Source organism: Xenopus tropicalis, chromosome 7 (assembly GCF_000004195.4).
Source record: "Xenopus tropicalis strain Nigerian chromosome 7, UCB_Xtro_10.0, whole genome shotgun sequence".
NCBI lineage: Eukaryota > Metazoa > Chordata > Amphibia > Anura > Pipidae > Xenopus > Xenopus tropicalis.
Genome location: NC_030683.2, coordinates 9,270,947 through 9,290,425, shown reverse-complemented (window position 1 = coordinate 9,290,425; position 19,479 = coordinate 9,270,947). Strand labels below are relative to the sequence as shown.

Sequence of the window (19,479 nt, the reverse complement as noted above, 5' to 3'; positions counted from 1 at the left end):
CCTCACTGCCCTCCCTGTGAGGAACCCTCTGGTGCGCTGAACGTTTTTAAGGGAAAAAAGAACATCCCCTATCTGCCTTTTTCTCAAAAAAAACAACCCTGACAGTCCATTATTGACTTTAGTAGCCACAGAATGACACTGCCTAAAGTTACACAGCTTGTTGTCCACAAAAACCCCCAGATCCTTCTCAGTTAAGGATCCCCCCAACTCACTACCATTTAGTAAATCTACAAAGTGCATAACCTTGCATGTATCCACACTGAACCTCATTTCCCAGTTTGCTGCCCAGTTTTCCAATTTTGTCAAATCGCTCTGCAAAGCGGCACATCCTGCATGGAACTTATAGTTTTGCACAATTTTGTGTCATCAGCAAAAATAGAAACAGTACTGTCTATGCCCCCCTCCATTAATAAACAAGTTAAAAAGCAAAGGCCCAAGGACTGACCCCTGCGGTACCCACTAACCACACTGGTCCAATTAGAAAATGTTCTATTTACCCCACTCTGTGTAATACCTTACCGGCTTATGAATTTTCTCATTCTCCGTAGTTGTTACCTGTGAAGACCCCCCGGTTCTGACCAATGGACAGTACACATTCCTGACGGCACCAGGGAGACTGGAATACAGATCTGCTATTCAGTATCGCTGTAACGCCCCTTACTACAACATGGTGACCCCTAACGGCAGCGGTAAGTGCTCAGCTCCATTACTTATCTGCTTCTCTCCCGTATGTACAATAGTTTCTTTGCCTCTGTTGCTCGTAATACTTCTAGATTGAAAAACAAACATGGGTTTAGTTTTACTCAGGCTACTTAGAAAAGGAAACATCTGATTGGTTGCTATAGGCAACTGCACTGATGCAGGAGATATATTAGTAAATAAACCCACTGCATGATATATTTATGCCCTGAATGTTTTGCAGTTTATGTATTATAATTGTAATGAATTCCACATGATGGACTTATACCGAATCAGATAAACTGAGGACACCAATCAGCTCTTTGCTTCTTTACAGACACGTACACATGTTCAGCCCAGCGACAGTGGAAAGATGATAACGGAGGGGTTAAGATCCCATTGTGCCTACCAGGTACCTCCTATACTGATATTGTGATATTGTTTGATCTTTTCTCAGTACTTATAGCTGTATAATAATAACCATTAACATTTAAGGTCATCCCCCCACTAAATGAACAATGGAAATGCCACAAACAGTAAGTTGACCCCAGATACATATGAATGTGAATGCCAGGGTTCTTCTGAATAGAATTAGGGGTCTTCTTAATAGAATTTGTAATGTGCATAGGATTACCAAGGTATGTGGCTATACAGGGCCCAAAGCCAGGCCTTATAATCAGTTTACAGGTGGATATTGTGTGATTTGGTCACATAGTTGGGTCACACAGCAGCTCACTTGGCCATGTAGCAATAAGCAGTTAATTTGGCCAAAGGAAACACTCAACACTTCAGATGTCTCCTTCACTGGCACTTGTTCCTGCCCCTACACGGGCCGATAAACTGCTGAATCGCTGCAATCGGGCCGTGTTAAACCAAATCTGGACAGGTACAGCCACCTTACAACCTTACTGTATATTCCTTGTGGTTTCTAACTAGTTGGACGGGGTAGAAGACCTAGTTGATGGATGGCAGAAAGTTGGTTTGCCCAGCTTGGTTTGCAGCACTGCTTAGACACAAGTTAAGCCACAAGAGCAAACAACTAGTTTTTTTACTCTTGGTTTTACCCTTTATTACCCAAGGACGGTGGTTGCCCATCCTTTTTTCAGTTCAAGCCCCAAATCGAGGGGCAACCTTTGGCCAAGGTGCCCCTTGAAGGTCTAACATTTGGAAAGGTAAGAAAATATCAGTGTTACAGTAGTTCAGTCATATCTGTGACAGCAAATACATATCTCACCCAAGCTGGGCCTTCTAGGAGAGCCAATAACCATTCAGTCCAATTTACACCCAAACTGGACTTCAGATTAAGACCAAGCCACACTAGTGGGGCTAGACTCACAGACCCAGAACCACTGCCCTTGGCTAATAAGTCATATTGTTAGTTTAATTCATGGTCTGTAGCATCCCAGCTTCCAGGCATACCCTGAAGTTGGGTAACTTTGGATCTGTTTTGACCTTTCTCCTGTAATTCTCCACAGTGTGCGGGAAGCCAGATAACTCTGTGGAAAGTTACGAACGTATCCTTAATGGTAAAAAAGCTGCTCCTGGAAACTTCCCCTGGCAGGTTTTTATCTCAATAAATGGGCGTGCAGGAGGGGCGCTGATTGGGGAGCGCTGGGTGCTCACAGCAGCCCATGTATTGCTTCCTGATACTGAAGACAATGAAGAGAAAAACCTTACCAAAGTGCATGTGTTTATGGGGAGCTTGGAAGTGAAACATCTGTTAGAAATGGGCAACCACCCGGTTGAGGCATTCTACGTGCACCCTGCCTTCCGCAAGGGAAGCTACGACAATGATATTGCGCTTATACAACTGAAAAATCCAGTGGTCATGAGTCAAGGGGTATCTCCAATCTGCCTGCCCAGCCCAGAAGATGAAGATGATATTTACCAGAATGGTAGGAAAGGCTATGCGAGCGGATATGGAGTGACGGAGAAACACACTATTGCCAATGAGCTCCGCTACGTCTATGTGCCAGTGGCCAGCTGGCAGGACTGTGAGACTTATGTTGATGGGAAGAAGAAGAGCATTAAGGACCACACCAATAGGCAGAAGTATTTTTTATCTAAAAACATGTTCTGTGCTGGATTCCCTGAGGGCTCTCTTAATAAAGGCGATTCATGTCAAGGGGACAGTGGTGGGGCCTATACTACCCCAAATAAGCAGGACACCTGGGTGGCCACAGGGCTTGTTTCATGGGGCTTTAACTGTGGCCAGGGCTATGGAATCTACACCAAGGTCAGTAATTATGTGGACTGGATAAAAAGTTACACAGAAGAGGAGGAATAGGGTAGTGTTTATACACTATCAAGAAAAACATTGCAGATACCTATATGTGACCTCTTTTCTCCTCCCTCTGGGGTAAAATAACCTATGGGCTAATCAGGCCAATAAGATGTTGGTCCTCAGACAAAGAGCAGAACAGATAGCGTTAGATATTAGAACCGGCTCAGTCTTTGCATTTGCTGTTACTTTACCCCTTTGCTTTAATCTACATTTGTGTTACTATTGTATGTGTTTTGCACAAGAGTTAATAAAATCCAGTCAGTTAACGGGACTCGAAGCTCTGTCTTTATATCCAATAACTCTCGGGGATAATATCATAACACCCTCTTACAAACACTCACTGTAGTCTGTAGCGGTCTTCACAAAAGTCCCAGGCTCAGATTATGCTTCTTACTGTATAATTCAACAGAACACCACCTAGTGGTCAAACTAGAGAAAGGCAAAAAAGGTCACACTTTGACCCAGACAAGGGAGCTTGCTTCCCTTCTAAACTATGGATCCCCTGAGCTGCCTGAGAAAAGGGCTAGCCAATTTACTGGTCCCTACAATAGCATACCAGCAGTTCCTTCATCTTCATGTTCCTTCACAATCTCATAAACCCCCTTTTATTGTCCTGGAATATATAGTATTTTCATAATGTCATATGCATTGACATTAAGCTACAAAAAGAATGTAAAAGTAAAAGTTCTGAGGATCAAGGCAGTTCCTGAGAGCTAGCCAGCTGAAACTATGCTCCATTCTGTTCTCACCAGGGTCCGTGAGCCCAAGTGGCTTCTGAGTAGACTCTACCAGACCAACTGCCTCAGGATTTGGTGTTCTCTTATGAGTACAAAAGCACAGCGCTAAACCCCAGCAGCTCCTAGGGCTCACATGAATAGACTCTCACAGGCACTACTGCCGGGGCCCCCAACCTTATTTTACCCATGAGCCACATTCAAATGTAAAAGAGTTGGGGAGCAACAAAAGCATAAAAAAAGTACCTGGAGGTGCCAAATAAGGGCTGTGATTGGCTATTTGGAAGCTCCTACATGAACTGGCAGCCTACAGGAGGTTCTGTTTGGCTTTTATTCAACCTAACCTTGCCCCCAAGTCAGGAATTCAAACATAACTCCCTGGTTTGGGGGCACTGAGAGCAACATCCAAGGGGTTGGGGAGCGACATGTTGCCCCCGAGTCACTGGTTGGGGATCACTGCTCTACTTGAACAATGTTTAAGGCTTGCTCTTGAGTCAACGGAGTATTGTGCTAACCAGATGTCTTAGGGGGTGTTAAAGGAGAAGGAAAGGTAAGTAAGCTCTATGAGAAAGGTCTATGTAAATACAGGTATAAGCACTCACAGAAACGCTGCACTGAGTCCTCTATCAAATGAAACACTGGATTTCTTGTCTTAGTGTACACATTTCCTTTGGTATCAGAATTGCTTCTTTTAGTGAAGACTGCTCAGTTTGGCCCTCTCTCCCCCTCCCTTCTTCTCCTCCCATCTCTTCTCTCTCCCCCTCCCTTCTTCTCCTCCCATCTCTTCTCTCTCCCCCTCCCTTCTTCTCCTCCCATCTCTTCTCTCTCCCCCTCCCAACTGTGCTGTAATCTGAGCTACCAGCAGCTCGAGCTGCAGAACAGAAGTTCCTGAGACCAAGTTAAAATGGCTGCTGCTATCTTAAACAAACAGAGGGAGCTTCTAGAGCCCTCTGGTATGGTAAAGCTTTCTGCAGAATAAATAGAAAATTCTAGCTTGCAAAATTGTGGTTAATAAAATGCCAAAATGCCTTTCCTTCTCCTTTAACAAAGTCCATATGTTGCATGATGTGTCCTGTATATGTGAAATCATTTGAGAAAATAGGAAAACAGGTAGGCAAAGAGATAATAATAAAGAATATCCAGACTGCCAATAATGCTTTCTAATACAGTCCCAAATTCTACCATGTTAAAGACATGGGGCTAAATTCACTCTATGTATGGCTGACTGGGCACGGACTGGGGAGATCAAAGTCATATTTAAAGACCTTCTGTTACCTTGTAATGGTTGATAATAATCACTTATTATTGTTTTCTTACTCATCAAAGAGTAGGGCAGAAATACTGTACATTATGTTTTGGGCTTCTGTACCAGCCCCACAGCCCTTTAGCAGGAAAATGCCCCCAGTAGCCCCCCCTCCTCTTTTTTGCAGATTTTACACCACATGCTGTAACTTAGAACCTAGTTATTCTATACTAATCAAACTAATCAGTTCTTTAGGCTGTCAGTACCACCTCTATGCTGGGGATACTCAGATCTATCTTTCCTCTCCTGATCTCAACCCAGAGCTTCTAACTCACGTCTCTCCCTGCCTGTCCGCTATCTTCACTTGGATGTCCCAACGTTCCCTTAAATTAACCCTCTCTAAGACTGAATTAGTTCTCTTTCCCCCATCCAACGACCCACATTGTTCCCGAGGTATCTATAACGGTTAACAATTCTACCATCACCCCATCTCCCCAGGCCCGGTGCCTTGGGGTTATCCTTGATTCTGCCCTGTCCTTCACCCCTCATATCCAGTCGCTTATCAAATCATGTCACTTTCACCTAAGAAATATCTCCAAAATACGATCATTTATCACCCAAAATGAATTCTTATTCACTCTCTTATAATATCTCGCCTGGACTACTGTAACTCCCTATTAATTGGCCTTCCCCTCCAAAGACTGTCCCCTCTCCAGTCCATAATGAATACTGCTGCCAGGCTCATACACTTCTCCAACCGCTCCTCCCCTGCCGTACCACTCTGCCAGTCCCTCTGCCAGTCTCTCTGCCGTGCCACTCTGCCAATCCCCCTGCCGTGCCACTCTGCCAATCCCCTGCCGGCACTCTGCCAATCCCCTGCCGTGCCACTCTGCCAGTCCCTCTGCCAGTCTCTCTGCCGTGCCACTCTGCCAGTCCATCTGCCAGTCTCTCTGCCGTGCCACTCTGCCAATCCCCCTGCCGTGCCACTCTGCCAATCCCCCTGCCGTGCCACTCTGCCAATCCCCCTGCCGTGCCACTCTGCCAGTCCCTCTGCCAGTCTCTCTGCCGTGCCACTCTGCCAGTCCATCTGCCAGTCTCTCTGCCGTGCCACTCTGCCAATCCCCCTGCCGTGCCACTCTGCCAATCCCCCTGCCGTGCCACTCTGCCAATCCCCCTGCCGTGCCACTCTGCCAATCCCCCTGCCGTGCCACTCTGCCAATCCCTCTGCCGTACCACTCTGCCAGTCCCTCTGCCAGTCTCTCTGCCGTGCCACTCTGCCAATCCCTCTGCCATGCCACTCTGCCAATCCCCCTGCCGTGCCACTCTGCCAGTCCCTCCGCCAGTCTCTCTGCCATGCCACTCTGCCAGTCCCTCTGCCAGTCTCTCTGCCGTGCCACTCTGCCAATCCCCCTGCCGTGCCGCTCTGCCAGTCTCTCTGCCGTGCCACTCTGCCAATCCCCCTGCCGTGCCGCTCTGCCAGTCTCTCTGCCGTGCCACTCTGCCAATCCCCCTGCCGTGCCACTCTGCCAATCCCTCTGCCGTGCCACTCTGCCAGTCCCTCTGCCGTGCCACTCTGCCAATCCCTCTGCCATGCCACTCTGCCAATCCCCCTGCCGTGCCACTCTGCCAATCCCCCTGCCGTGCCGATCTGCCAATCCCCCTGCCGTGCCGCTCTGCCAATCCCCCTGCCGTGCCACTCTGCCAATCCCCCTGCCGTGCCACTCTGCCAATCCCCCTGCCGTGCCACTCTGCCAATCCCTCTGTTGTGCCACTCTGCCAATCCCCCTGCCGTGCCACTCTGCCAATCCCCCTGCCGTGCCACTCTGCCAATCCCCCTGCCGTGCCACTCTTCCAATCCCCCTGCCGTGCCACTCTGCCAATCCCACTGCTGTGCCACTCTGCCAATCCCTGCACTGGCTTCCCCTACCATCCAGGATAAAATTCAAACTAATGACTCTCACATTCAATGCAGTTCATAACTCTGCCCCACCCTACATCTCTAAACTCATCTCTAGGTACCATCCAACCCGCTTGTTACCCCCCTACTGACCTGCTCCCCAACTCCTCTCTCATTCCCTCCTCACACGCTCGCATTCAAGACTTTGCAAGGGCTGCCCCCCTTCTCTGGAATTCGCTCCCACAAACTGTCAGACTTTCTCCCAATCTCTCTGCCTTCAAGCGATCTCTAAAAACACATTTATTTAGAGAAGCTTCCCCTCATTTAGTTTAACATACCCTCAGTTTGCTGCTAAAAGCCATACCCTGTGCCCCACCTCTCACAACTCTGCCCATTCCCACACCTTGTGCCTCAACCCTTTCTCCTTGTAGAGTGTAAGCTCTTTTGGGCAGGGCTCCCTTCCCCTCCTGTATCGGTTATTGATTGTTTTATATGTTACTCTGTATGTCCCATGTATGTAACCCACTTATTGTACAGCGCTGCGGAATATGTTGGCGCTTTATAAATAAATGTTAATAATACACAGGCTTTCCTGCAAACAGGCTGCATTTGGTAAGTGACGTCAAATTCTGTATTCTCCATTACAGTATTAGGTCAACAGGGGGAAGCAGAACTAACATGAGATAACAGTCATTACACCTGCGGCCATTCCCCCTCCCCTCAGTCTCGACCTTCTCCCACCCAGTTACCCCTCCTTTAGTGCAGCTCAAACTGGCATTTAGCAGCAGAGGCAGAGACCCTACAGTACCATGTGAGTAACTGACTGTGATTCTGTGCCTATGGGGGGGCTGCTACCTTGTGCTCTGATATCTGCTAGGAGGGCGAGCTGCAGTGCTCTGCAAATGTGCTTAAATGTGGTGATGTACAGGGAGGGTCTGAAATGCTCTGCAGTGATAAATAAATGTTAAAGGGAAACTATACCCCCAGAATGAATACTTAAGCAACAGGTTTATATTATGTTGTGACCTATTAAAGAATCTCCCCAAACTGGAATATATATATCAGTATATATTGCCCTTTTACATCCTTTCCCTTGAGCCGCCATTTTGTGAAGGGCTGTGTGCTCCCTCAGAGATCAGCTGACAGGAAGTGATGCAGCTCTAACTGTAACAGGAAGTAGTGTGGGAGCAAAAGGCAGAACTCTGCCCATTCATTGGCTGATGGGGCCTAGCATGTATGTGTGCCTTGGCTTGTTTGTGTGCACTGTGACTCCTATGATCCCAGGGGGCGGCCCTTAGTACTTAAAATGGCAGTTTCCTATTTAGGTTTAATCAATGGCACATACAAGTATGGGACCTATTATACAGAATGCTCGGGACCTGGGGTTTCTGGATAAGGGATCTTTCTGTAATTTGAATAACTTAAATCTCCTAAAAATCATTTAAATATTGAGTAAACCCAATAGGGCTGTTCTGCCCCCAATAAGGGGTAATTATATCTTAGTTGGGATCAAGTACAGGTACTGTTTTATTATTACAGAGAAAAGGGAATCACTTAACCATGAAATAAACCCAACAGAGCTGTTCTGCCCCCAATAAGGGGTAATTATATCTTAGTTGGGATCAAGTACAGGTACTGTTTTATTATTACAGAGAAAAGGGAATCATTTAACCATGAAATAAACCCAATAGGGCTGTTCTGCCCCCAATAAGGGGTAATTATATCTTAGTTGGGATCAAGTACAGGTACTGTTTTATTATTACAGAGAAAAGGGAATCATTTAACCATTAAATAAACCCAATAGGGCTGTTCTGCCCCAATAAGGGGTAATTATATCTTAGTTGGGATCAAGTACAGGTACTGTTTTATTATTACAGAGAAAAGGGAATCATTTAACCATGAAATAAACCCAATAGGGCTGTTCTGCCCCCAATAAGGGGTAATTATATCTTAGTTGGGATCAAGTACAGGTACTGTCTTATTATACAGACAAAAAGGAAATAATTTTTTAAAATTAGAATTATTTTCTTATAATATACCGTAATTTGTACCTTTCTGGATAATGGGTTTCCGGATAAGGGATCCCATTCCTGTGCTACTAAAAAAAAGTATATTTTCATGAAAATGGTTTATTTAGATGAAACAGGGTTTTACAAATGAGCTGTTAATGTAATATATTTTTTATAGAGACCTACATTGTTTGGGGGGTAAAGTTTTACTTTAATCCTCTGCAGGGTGGGAGGGGCTATGGCCGGTGGAAAGGCCTACGTCAGGAGTCCCCAAACTTCTGACTCAAGGGGCCGGATCAAGGGCCCCTCAGACTGTTGGGGGGCCGGACCACCATCACCAGCACCCCCCTGCTGCCAGGTGGGGGGGGTGGGGGGTGCTGGTGAATTAGCCCACATCCCCTGTCATATCCCACCCGCCGCCGCCATCAAACCATCAAACCGGTTCACAACTCCTCCCCACCCAGCGTGTCCTACCTGTACCAGTTCCCCCGGTCCATCCTTCATCTCAGCCACCCTGTCCCCGCTGAGTCCTCTCTCTCCACTGCCAGGTGGGAGGATGCAGCGGGGGCCTGGTAAATTGCTCTGGGGGGCTGGATCCGGCCCGCGGGCCGTAGTTTGGGGACAGCTGGCCTACGTGAATATGCCTGCAGGGGGAAACTTTGTGCGACTTAACCGCAGCTAATCTCCCTGTGGGCATCGGCTCAGTGATCACTTACCTGATACTCCAGGCCAGTCAGAGCCGGATTTATTTTCATTGTGTCCAGAGGCCATTCTACTTCCTGTTCCTAGGAACGCAATCAAAATCCTAGGAGACAATCATATCTGTTTCTGTATAATGAGCTGAACCTTATCACAAAGAGAGGGGCTTGTTTATAGAGACGGATTCTCAGGCCTGTATTTAGCTCCGGGGCCACCCTAGGCATCGGGCCTAACAGCACCCCCAGGTTGTGGAAGTGACATCACGTGCACGCCCTCTGCACCACTCCCCATAGGCACAGGCCCTCAGGTTCCTATATATATATATATATATATATAAATATGGCCCTGCAGATTCTCAGGGAACTGCTGATTTGTTCTGATTTGATCTGATTGCTCTCCAATGATCCGGAAGTAGAATGTGACTTTACTTTTAATTTCAGATAATGCTAAGTTTGCTTTGGATGTTGACATTATTTGGTTACAATCCACTTATTTACCCCAAACAATGTGCCCTTCTATTTGCTGAATTCTATATGCAGCTATTGCTGGCGCTGTACGGATGTCACTGTGAGGTTGCAGAGCGGATATTATTTCCTTGTTCTTCCTACAGGTGGCGCTGGGTGGTTCTGCTGCTGGGATCTTTAGCCTCCTCCCAAAGCAATGATGACAGACCACTATTTGGAAACGTCACATCCCCCAATTACCCCAAACTGTACCCAAGATCCAATGAGAGCACCTGGGATATTACAGTGCCTGAAGGGTACCACGTTTCCCTCAGCTTCTCTGAGTTTGATATTGAACCCTCCGAAAACTGTTCCTATGGCTTTGTGAAGGTAGAAATGTACCAGTGACTGTGTGTGATACGGTACCGCTGTGTGTGATATGGTACCGCTGTGTGTGATACGGTACCGCTGACTGTGTGTGATACGGTACCGCTAACTGTGTGTGATATGGTACCGCTGACTGTGTGTGATACGGTACCGCTAACTGTGTGTGATACGGTACCGCTAACTGTGTGTGATACGGTACCGCTGACTGTGTGTGATATGGTACCGCTGACTGTGTGTGATATGGTACCACTAACTGTGTGTGATACGGTACCGCTGACTGTGTGTGATACGGTACCGCTAACTGTGTGTGATACGGTACCGCTGACTGTGTGTGATACGGTACCGCTGACTGTGTCTGATATGGTACCGCTAACTGTGTGTGATATGGTACCGCTGACTGTGTGTGATATGGTACCGCTAACTGTGTGTGATATGGTACCGCTGACTGTGTGTGATATGGTACCGCTAACTGTGTGTGATATGGTACCGCTGACTGTGTGTGATACGGTACCACTAACTGTGTGTGATACGGTACCACTAACTGTGTGTGATACGGTACCGCTGACTGTGTGCGATATGGTACCGCTAACTGTGTGTGATACGGTACCGCTGACTGTGTGTGATACGGTACCGCTGACTGTGTGTGATACGGTACCGCTGACTGTGTGTGATATGGTACCGCTGACTGTGTGCGATACGGTACCGCTAACTGTGTGTGATACGGTACCGCTGACTGTGTGTGATATGGTACCGCTGACTGTGTGCGATACGGTACCGCTGACTGTGTGTGATATGGTACCGCTAACTGTGTGTGATATGGTACCGCTGACTGTGTGCGATACGGTAATTTAACTTTTGCCTCTGCCTCGGTGTCCCTGTATCAGGTAATGGCCGATGGGAAGGAGCTGGGCCAATTCTGTAGCCCCGTGAACTCCTCCAGCCACCCTGGCAACCGCCAGTTTGTGTCACTAGGAAACCAAATGAGACTTCACTTCCAGTCTAATTTCTCCAAGGAGATGGATGGGGACGTCATCCAATACAAAGGGTTCCAGGCCTTTTATCAGGCCATTGGTAAGTAGGAACCAAACTGTTCTGTAGATCAAGGGTGCAGGTGTGACACAGCTGAGCCTGGGGTCACCCGGATTTGTCTGAATCCTCCGTAAAAGATTCAGCAGAAGATGGAACCAAATCTGAATTTGTATGTGCAAATCTGTCTATGGAAGGGTCATAATTTGGTCACTGGCCATACAGTGCTCATTAGAAGCTAGGAGCATATATGTGTATATATATATATGGATGTGAATCCCTATCTCTAGCCTTTTCTTCTCTCTCCCAGACAAAGATGAATGTGCATCTCCCACGGATAACAGTGCCACTTGGACCCCTCCTTGTGAACACAACTGCCAGAATTATGTGGGGGGATATTTGTGCTCCTGCTTTCCGGGGTACAACCTGCAGCGTGATAAGAGATCCTGTAAAGGTGAAGTATTTATGCCATGGCTGGGAATACAAAGCCATGTAAATCATTGTCCCATTTGTGACCCAGCACCTATAGATACAGGCACCACAAATCCCATTCCAGAATCTATAGACTCAAATTTAATCAAATAATTCAAAATCTTAAAACATATTCCATTTTTCTCTGTAATAATAAAACAGTACCTGTACTTGATCCCAACTAAGATATAATTACCCCTTATTGGGGCAGAACAGCCCTATTGGGTTTATTTAATGGTTAAATGATTCCCTTTTCTCTGTAATAATAAAACAGTACCTGTACTTGATCCCAACTAAGATATAATTACCCCTTATTGGGGCAGAACAGTCCTATTGGGTTTATTTAATGGTTAAATGATTCCCTTGTCTCTGTAATAATAAAACAGTACCTGTACTTGATCCCAACTAAGATATAATTACCCCTTATTGGGGGCAGAACAGTCCTATTGGGTTTATTTCAAGGTTAAATGATTCCCTTTTCTCTGTAATAATAAAACAGTACCTGTACTTGATCCCAACTAAGATATAATTACCCCTTATTGGGGCAGAACAGCCCTATTGGGTTTATTTAATGGTTAAATGATTCCCTTTTCTCTGTAATAATAAAACAGTACCTGTACTTGATCCCAACTAAGATATAATTACCCCTTATTGGGGCAGAACAGCCCTATTGGGTTTATTTAATGGTTAAATGATTCCCTTTTCTCTGTAATAATAAAACAGTACCTGTACTTGATCCCAACTAAGATATAATTACCCCTTATTGGGGCAGAACAGTCCTATTGGGTTTATTTAATGGTTAAATGATTCCCTTGTCTCTGTAATAATAAAACAGTACCTGCACTTGATCCCAACTAAGATATAATTACCCCTTATTGGGGGCAGAACAGCCCTATTGGGTTTATTTCATGGTTAAATGATTCCCTTGTCTCTGTAATAATAAAACAGTACCTGTACTTGATCCCAACTAAGATATAATTACCCCTTATTGGGGGCAGAACAGCCCTATTGGGTTTATTTAATGGTTAAATGATTCCCTTTTCTCTGTAATAATAAAACAGTACCTGTACTTGATCCCAACTAAGATATAATTACCCCTTATTGGGGCAGAACAGCCCTATTGGGTTTATTTAATGGTTAAATGATTCCCTTTTCTCTGTAATAATAAAACAGTACCTGTACTTGATCCCAACTAAGATATAATTACCCCTTATTGGGGCAGAACAGCCCTATTGGGTTTATTTAATGGTTAAATGATTCCCTTTTCTCTGTAATAATAAAACAGTACCTGTACTTGATCCCAACTAAGATATAATTACCCCTTATTGGGGGCAGAACAGCCCTATTGGGTTTATTTAATGGTTAAATGATTCCCTTTTCTCTGTAATAATAAAACAGTACCTGTACTTGATCCCAACTAAGATATAATTACCCCTTATTGGGGCAGAACAGCCCTATTGGGTTTATTTAATGGTTAAATGATTCCCTTGTCTCTGTAATAATAAAACAGTACCTGTACCTGGTTTTGGGGGGCACTGAGAGCAACACCCAAGGGGTTGGTGCCAACATGTTGCCCCCGAGCCACTGGTTGGGGATCACTGGACAATATATTTCCCTAGAAGTAGGGCCAATAAACTGCAATGCCTGTAATGCCCCTCACATTCTCGTACTGTGACCTGCTGTCTCGTGTTGTTCCAGTGGAGTGCAGCAGCGAGATGCTCACAGAGGAGTCTGGGTTTATCTCCAGTCCGGGTTACCCCGAGCCTTATCCCCCCGACCTCAAGTGCAACTACAGCATCCGCTTAGAGGAAGGCCTACAGATATCTCTCCGCTTCCAGGAACCCTTTGAGATTGACCATCACCCAAAGGCCCATTGCCCGTATGACATATTGAAGGTAAAGCGGGAAGTGAGTGCTGAATGGAAAGTGAAAGTAATTGTCTGTCTAAAGCACAGAGGCGGGGCAGGCGATATATGATTGACAGCTGTGATTTTTAAATGCCTTTATAATGGGTATGAACATGTTTCATTTAAAAATCACTTTTATTACACAGCTCTTTATGTCTGGGTGACAGGTCCCCTTTAAATGTACTTGTCTTTCTATTGATATTGAAACACATTAAGGGTACATGGTTGCTAGGGTAAGTGACTCGGAAACATATTGGTTGTGAGGTTTCTTTGCTGGCCCCTATTCTTCTTTCCTGGCACATTTTCTTCAATTCCTGGAGCGGGTAACCATGTCACCACATACGGGTAGTCTTTGTGCCATTTAACCCCGTGTTTAGCTTAATTTTAGGGGAGTTTTTTTTATATATTTAACAAATAACTTCCTGGGAGTAACCAAGCAAAATGGAGCAAAGCCAACTGGAACGTTGCCCTATACTCTGCTCTATAAAAATCCTCCTATAGTGGCCTGCCAATCCCGACTGATATCAATGGGTATTGGTTGGTGCGGGAATCCGTCAGGTGTAATGAGCCAGTCAGTTTGCAGCCATCTATTTAAGCCCTAGGCCAATGTGTCCTGCAGTGGGTCAGTCCTGCCGCTAAATAATGGCGTCACTTCCAGTTTGCAATGCGGGGCAGGTTCTGGAAGGCACTTCTTCAGGTGGGTTTGGGTACAGAAAGACTAAGGGGCACATTTACTAACCCACGAACGGGCCGAATGCGTCCGATTGCGTTTTTTTCGTAATGATCGGTAATTTTGCGATTTTTTCATATTTTTTTGCGATTTTTTCGGCGTCTTTACGATTTTTGCGTAAAAACGCGAGTTTTTCGTAGCCATTATGAAAGTTGTGCAAAGTCGCGATTTTTTCGTAGCGTTAAAACTTGCGCGAAACGTGTTAACGCTACGAAAAAATCGCGACTTTGCGCAACTTTCGTAATGGCTACGAAAAACTCACGTTTTTTCGCAAAAATCGTAAAGACGGCGAAAAAAATCGCAAAAAATACGAAAAAGTCGCAAAATGTTCGTTTCCAATCGGAATTTTTCCAATTCGGATTCGAAATCGTGTCTTAGTAAATCAGCCCCATAGTCTATGTGGGAGCGCGGGTCCAGGTCAGATTGCAGATACACGGGTGCACGTCTACAAAAACAGACCCATATAACTAACATAACTGGTATTAAAGCCCCTTGTGTAACACTGCCCCCTGTCTTTGGACCAGGTGTTTGCAGGGGACACAATGTTGAACAGTTTCTGTGGAAGTCGCTCCCCGGGGACGGTGGTGACTCGGAGCCATACTGTAGATATCGTATTTGAAACAGGCAATGCTGGAAACAGTAAAGGTTGGAGCCTGCACTACACGTCGGAGGGTGAGGAAGCATTTATTCTATTGTGTCTCATCTCTTGCTGCTCTGGTTGTGCTCTGCCAACTGTAGTTGGACTGGGGGGTGCAGGGTCCACTGGAGCTGCTGCACCAGGTGCCCCCGCCATGGCCCCCACACTCCCCCTGCACATTACTTAATGGATAACTAAATCTGGCGCTTTGCTCACAGAACAGTCTGACTGCAGGTATTGGACTTGCTTTAAGGGAGAACTAAAGTCTAAAACTGAAAATCATTAGAAATGCTATATTTTGTATAGTGAACATAAATATAACCGTTATGAACTCACTGCCTAATTAAAGAAGCCTAATTAAAGTAATGATTTATGTTTTCAAAGTTGTCCCGAGGGGGCCGCCATCTTGTTACTTTGTTAGATCATCTTTTTAAGATTTAGGGCTTGCACATGCTCAGTTTGCTCTGGGCTGCTGTTGGGAGGTGGAGCTTAGGGAACGTAGTAAGTTATCACATCAGGTAATATCTGCCATAGAAGCTGATTAATAATTAGAATGATAATATGCAGGCTGCACTGGTTCCTGTGTTGCCATGTAATGTAATGTGGGTTTTAGAGCTTTTGCTTTGTTTAATGAAACATTTCCCAGCTCTCCAGAGCCAGTGGCTGCATAAATATGCAACATAATCCTCCAATGAGAATCCCAGCTGATCTGTGTAAACGTTCCCTGTTCTCTGTTCCTGCAATTGGAGTTGGGAGCAATAAGCAGAGTTTCCCAGCACTGAACAAGTCTGTCCCTTTATCCCCATGTCTGATTCCTGTGTAACATAATAAAGCTAAATATGATGTAATTATCTCTTTATGTAAGATAATATCAAAATGGCTGATATAGTGCTGGGAACCTAATTCGCATTCTCATTGGTCATTTCTCTTGTGCATATCATTCATGCAAATCAGCATGTCTGGGAAGGAACAGTTTGGCCTCTCCCCGTGTGTAATGCACACAAACCCCCGTGCAACTGGCTTTATAAACACTTTTTGAGAAGTTATTGGTCTGGTGTGTAGTTGTATATACAAAACAAAACAAAACAAGCCCCAGCACTAAAGCTAATAATGCTCTGTACCTTAGCCATGGGGGGAGTGTAAGGGGCATATACAGTCACTGTATCACATACAGAAAAGCCTTTACAATGGGAAAGTTTATTCCCAGAGGGGCTGTTTTGTAATAGCAAAGCAACTAAAACTTTTGTCGCAGCTTCTGCCTCTGTTTCCAACCTTTGTAACTTATATTTGTAACACAGCTCAGTATTTGGAATCATTGCAAGGTGGAAAGAAAAGTCCCACAATAAGGATTAGGCCAAAGTCTCGCCCCAAGCTCAAAGTGCCAGAGCAGGACTTGAGTTTTTTAGGGAGTAGCCAGACAGGACTCTGATTGGTTGGCCTATATGCATGTTTAATAGTGACCAGGCAGTGACTAGAGCAAGCAGAGAGGGGAAAGACTATTGTCAGTCAATCCCTAAGCTCAGATCACTGAGATCAGCCAAGAGCAGACTGAGCATGTGCAGTAGTTGGGCAAGACAAAAGATGGAGCCACTGTGGGCATCTTCAGGGGCATGGGGCTTTATTTCTATAGAGCTTTGGTGACTTTGGGCTGGTACAAGAGCTCAAAACGCATAGCTAAACATTTCTAGCTATAGTCTATTTTTAGACTTTAGTTGTCCTTTAAGCAGTGCTTTCATTATATCTTATTGCTTCTTTCATTTCTAACAGGAAACTCTTGTCCGAGCCCCGAGCCCCGGGACACTTACACCATTATCAGCCCCAAGCAGAATATATACAGAATGAGAGACTACATTGATGTAACCTGTCAGACTGGATACAAACTTATAAAGGTCCGTTCTTTTATTAAATGCTGAGACCAGTGATCCCCAACCAGTGACTCGTGGGGAACATGTTGCCTTTGCTGTTGCCCCCAGGGGCCTCAAAGTAGGAGCCATTTTTACATTTCTGGCTTAGAGACAAGTTTTGGAAGCCCAGAGACACAAGCAGAGCCTCCAACAGGCCAGCAGGCCCCATGGAGCTACCAAATAGCCAATCACAGCCCTTGCTTGGCATCCCCAATAAACTTTTTGCTTGTGTGGCTCCCCAACACGTTTACCTCTGTGTGAGTCATGGGTAAAAAGGTTGGGGATCCCTGGCTTAGACTGTCACTATATTAAGATATCCATTCCAGAGAACGGGGCTTATTTCTAGTGACCGCTGCACCTCCATCTTCTCACCTGTCCTTGGAGCTTTTTTTTAAATATCTTATTTTGCCTAACTAAAGTAGAAGGAAGGAAGAGAAAGAAGAGCGGGAGGTGAGGCCAAGGTAGCGTTTCTGGTTATACAGAATTAATAGTATATTTATCCATACTTTATAGGCCCTATACGCCAGGGGTCCCCAACCACCGGTCCAGGGACCGGTGCCGGGCCGTGGGCTGTGCTGAACCGGGCCACCTCTGGTCCCAATTACTTGTGATCCCAACTCCCTGATGCATTACACAGCCATGACAATAGCTATGCGAAGCCCAGGACGATTTCTACTGATTACGACAAGGACCAAAATACTTTATTAAGCTGTATGTAATAATAATATTAATAGTAAAGTGCATAATATAAAATTTAACTAGCACTAGTTGTGCCACACCCCCCATCCCCGGTCCTTGGAAAAATTGTCTTGCTTGACTATTTAGAAATTTTATCTGAATATATCTGTCCCTCATACAGATTGATATTTCTGTCACTTGTTAAAGGGCTGTCCTTGGACCTTTGCTGTGGCCCTGGGCTGTGCACATGTGCAGTAGAGCTCAAGTTTAGGGAGCCCAGAAGGGGCCATCCCAGCCAGTGATTTGGGCTATACCAGGACCAGTAACATTCCCAAGCTGTGTCCTCATGTGGCCAAACATAAATAACGCAAACAAAAAAATCACATTTGCCCAATTATTCTGTGAGTAATCGGAGGGATCACTGGATTAGCCCCACAGCCCGAAAGCCTCAGTTCTACAGTCTACAGGTAGTCTATACAATGCAGATATTGTTACTAACCTCATTCACGTTTTTGTTCCTTGAAGTAACATTTGAGAGTGTGTTTTTACCTACTCCCTGTCCTGTGATGGACAGACTTGCAACTGGTAGGTAGGAGCTGTGTGGGACCTTTAGGGGAATCAAACTAAGCCATTGTGCAGTGTTAACAAGAGCAAAGTGCAATGAGAAACAAGGTCTGTACCCTAGATGAGATAAATAAAGGGTCCGACCCTGGCTTTACCCTGCAGCTGCACTTTTTGAAATGGTGGTGGTGGAGTAAGATTCAAAGGAGATTGGGCATCTCAGCAAAACACTGCTCTGCATAAGAAGCCTCACATTACTCACCCTAATGCTATATTTTCTGCATGGAACAGATTCACTTGGCATTTTGTTATATCTTGCATTTCTGTTATCCTGACTCTTCCTTTTGCTTGTAGGATGGGAAAGTACTTAGCAGCTTCAGCACAATTTGCCTGAAGGGCGGTTGGAACCTCCCCATCCCTCGCTGTGAGAGTAAGTGTCTCCTGGGCAAGTGTTTGCCTGTGGATCATAGTAACCTACTCTTAACCGTATGGCAACCCATCCAGTCTAGCATTGAAAGACCTCCCTTGCTTATTTGTCTTATTTTGTTTGTTTACTATTTCTCTCATTCTCCGCAGTTGTGACCTGTGAAGACCCCCCGGTTCTGACCAATGGACAGTACACATTCCTGACGGCACCAGGGAGACTGGGATACAGAGCTTCTATTAAATATCAATGTAATGCCCCTTACTACTACATGGTGACCCCCACAGGCAGTGGTAAGTGCTCAGATACACTGCTTTTCCGCTTCTGCTGGGCGTGTCTAGTTTCAGGGAAACAAGCTGAGGTCTCCTACTGATTTTGTATTATGATGAGGTGTATCATATTTTATAATGTAATAGTAATAAAAATAAAGTGCATAATATAAAATGTAATAATTACATATACATTATATATGTAATAATTAAATTATATACTATGCACTATTTGCGCCACCCCCCCCACATGGAATTTATCCTGCCATATGTTCTAGGTTACTACTACTACAGGGGTCCCCAACCTTTTTCACCTGTGAGCCGCATTCAAATGTGAAAAGAGTTGGAGAGCAAGGTTCCTGGGGCTGCCAAAGGTGGGTTGTGTTTAGCTATTTGGTAGCCCCTATGGGGACTGGCAGACAACAGGAGGTTCTGTTTGGTAGTACACATTGTTGTCTCATTCTTTGTTCTGGGGTATTGTACATTGAACTGGCACTGT

General features: G+C 45.3%; 1 protein-coding gene across 3 annotated transcripts in view; it reads left to right on the top strand.

The window, feature by feature from the left end:
* c1r (complement component 1, r subcomponent) overlaps positions 1–19,479 on the top strand; it is a 30,361-nt gene that overhangs the window by 7,123 nt on the left and 3,759 nt on the right. Inside the window, exons 1-9 of one of the 3 annotated variants that reach the window (XM_002941214.5) lie at positions 7,551–7,647; positions 10,155–10,377; positions 11,259–11,445; positions 11,711–11,854; positions 13,570–13,766; positions 15,032–15,179; positions 16,912–17,033; positions 18,642–18,717; positions 18,864–19,004. In XM_002941214.5, coding sequence (XP_002941260.2) covers positions 7,646–7,647; positions 10,155–10,377; positions 11,259–11,445; positions 11,711–11,854; positions 13,570–13,766; positions 15,032–15,179; positions 16,912–17,033; positions 18,642–18,717; positions 18,864–19,004 — 1,240 coding nt within the window. In that variant the 5' untranslated portion in view covers positions 7,551–7,645. Of the gene's footprint in view, positions 1–548; positions 690–1,015; positions 1,091–2,153; positions 3,234–7,550; positions 7,648–10,154; positions 10,378–11,258; positions 11,446–11,710; positions 11,855–13,569; positions 13,767–15,031; positions 15,180–16,911; positions 17,034–18,641; positions 18,718–18,863; positions 19,005–19,479 lie in introns of those variants that run through there. The other 2 variants (XM_002941209.3, XM_031906088.1) reach the window with 2 other exon arrangements.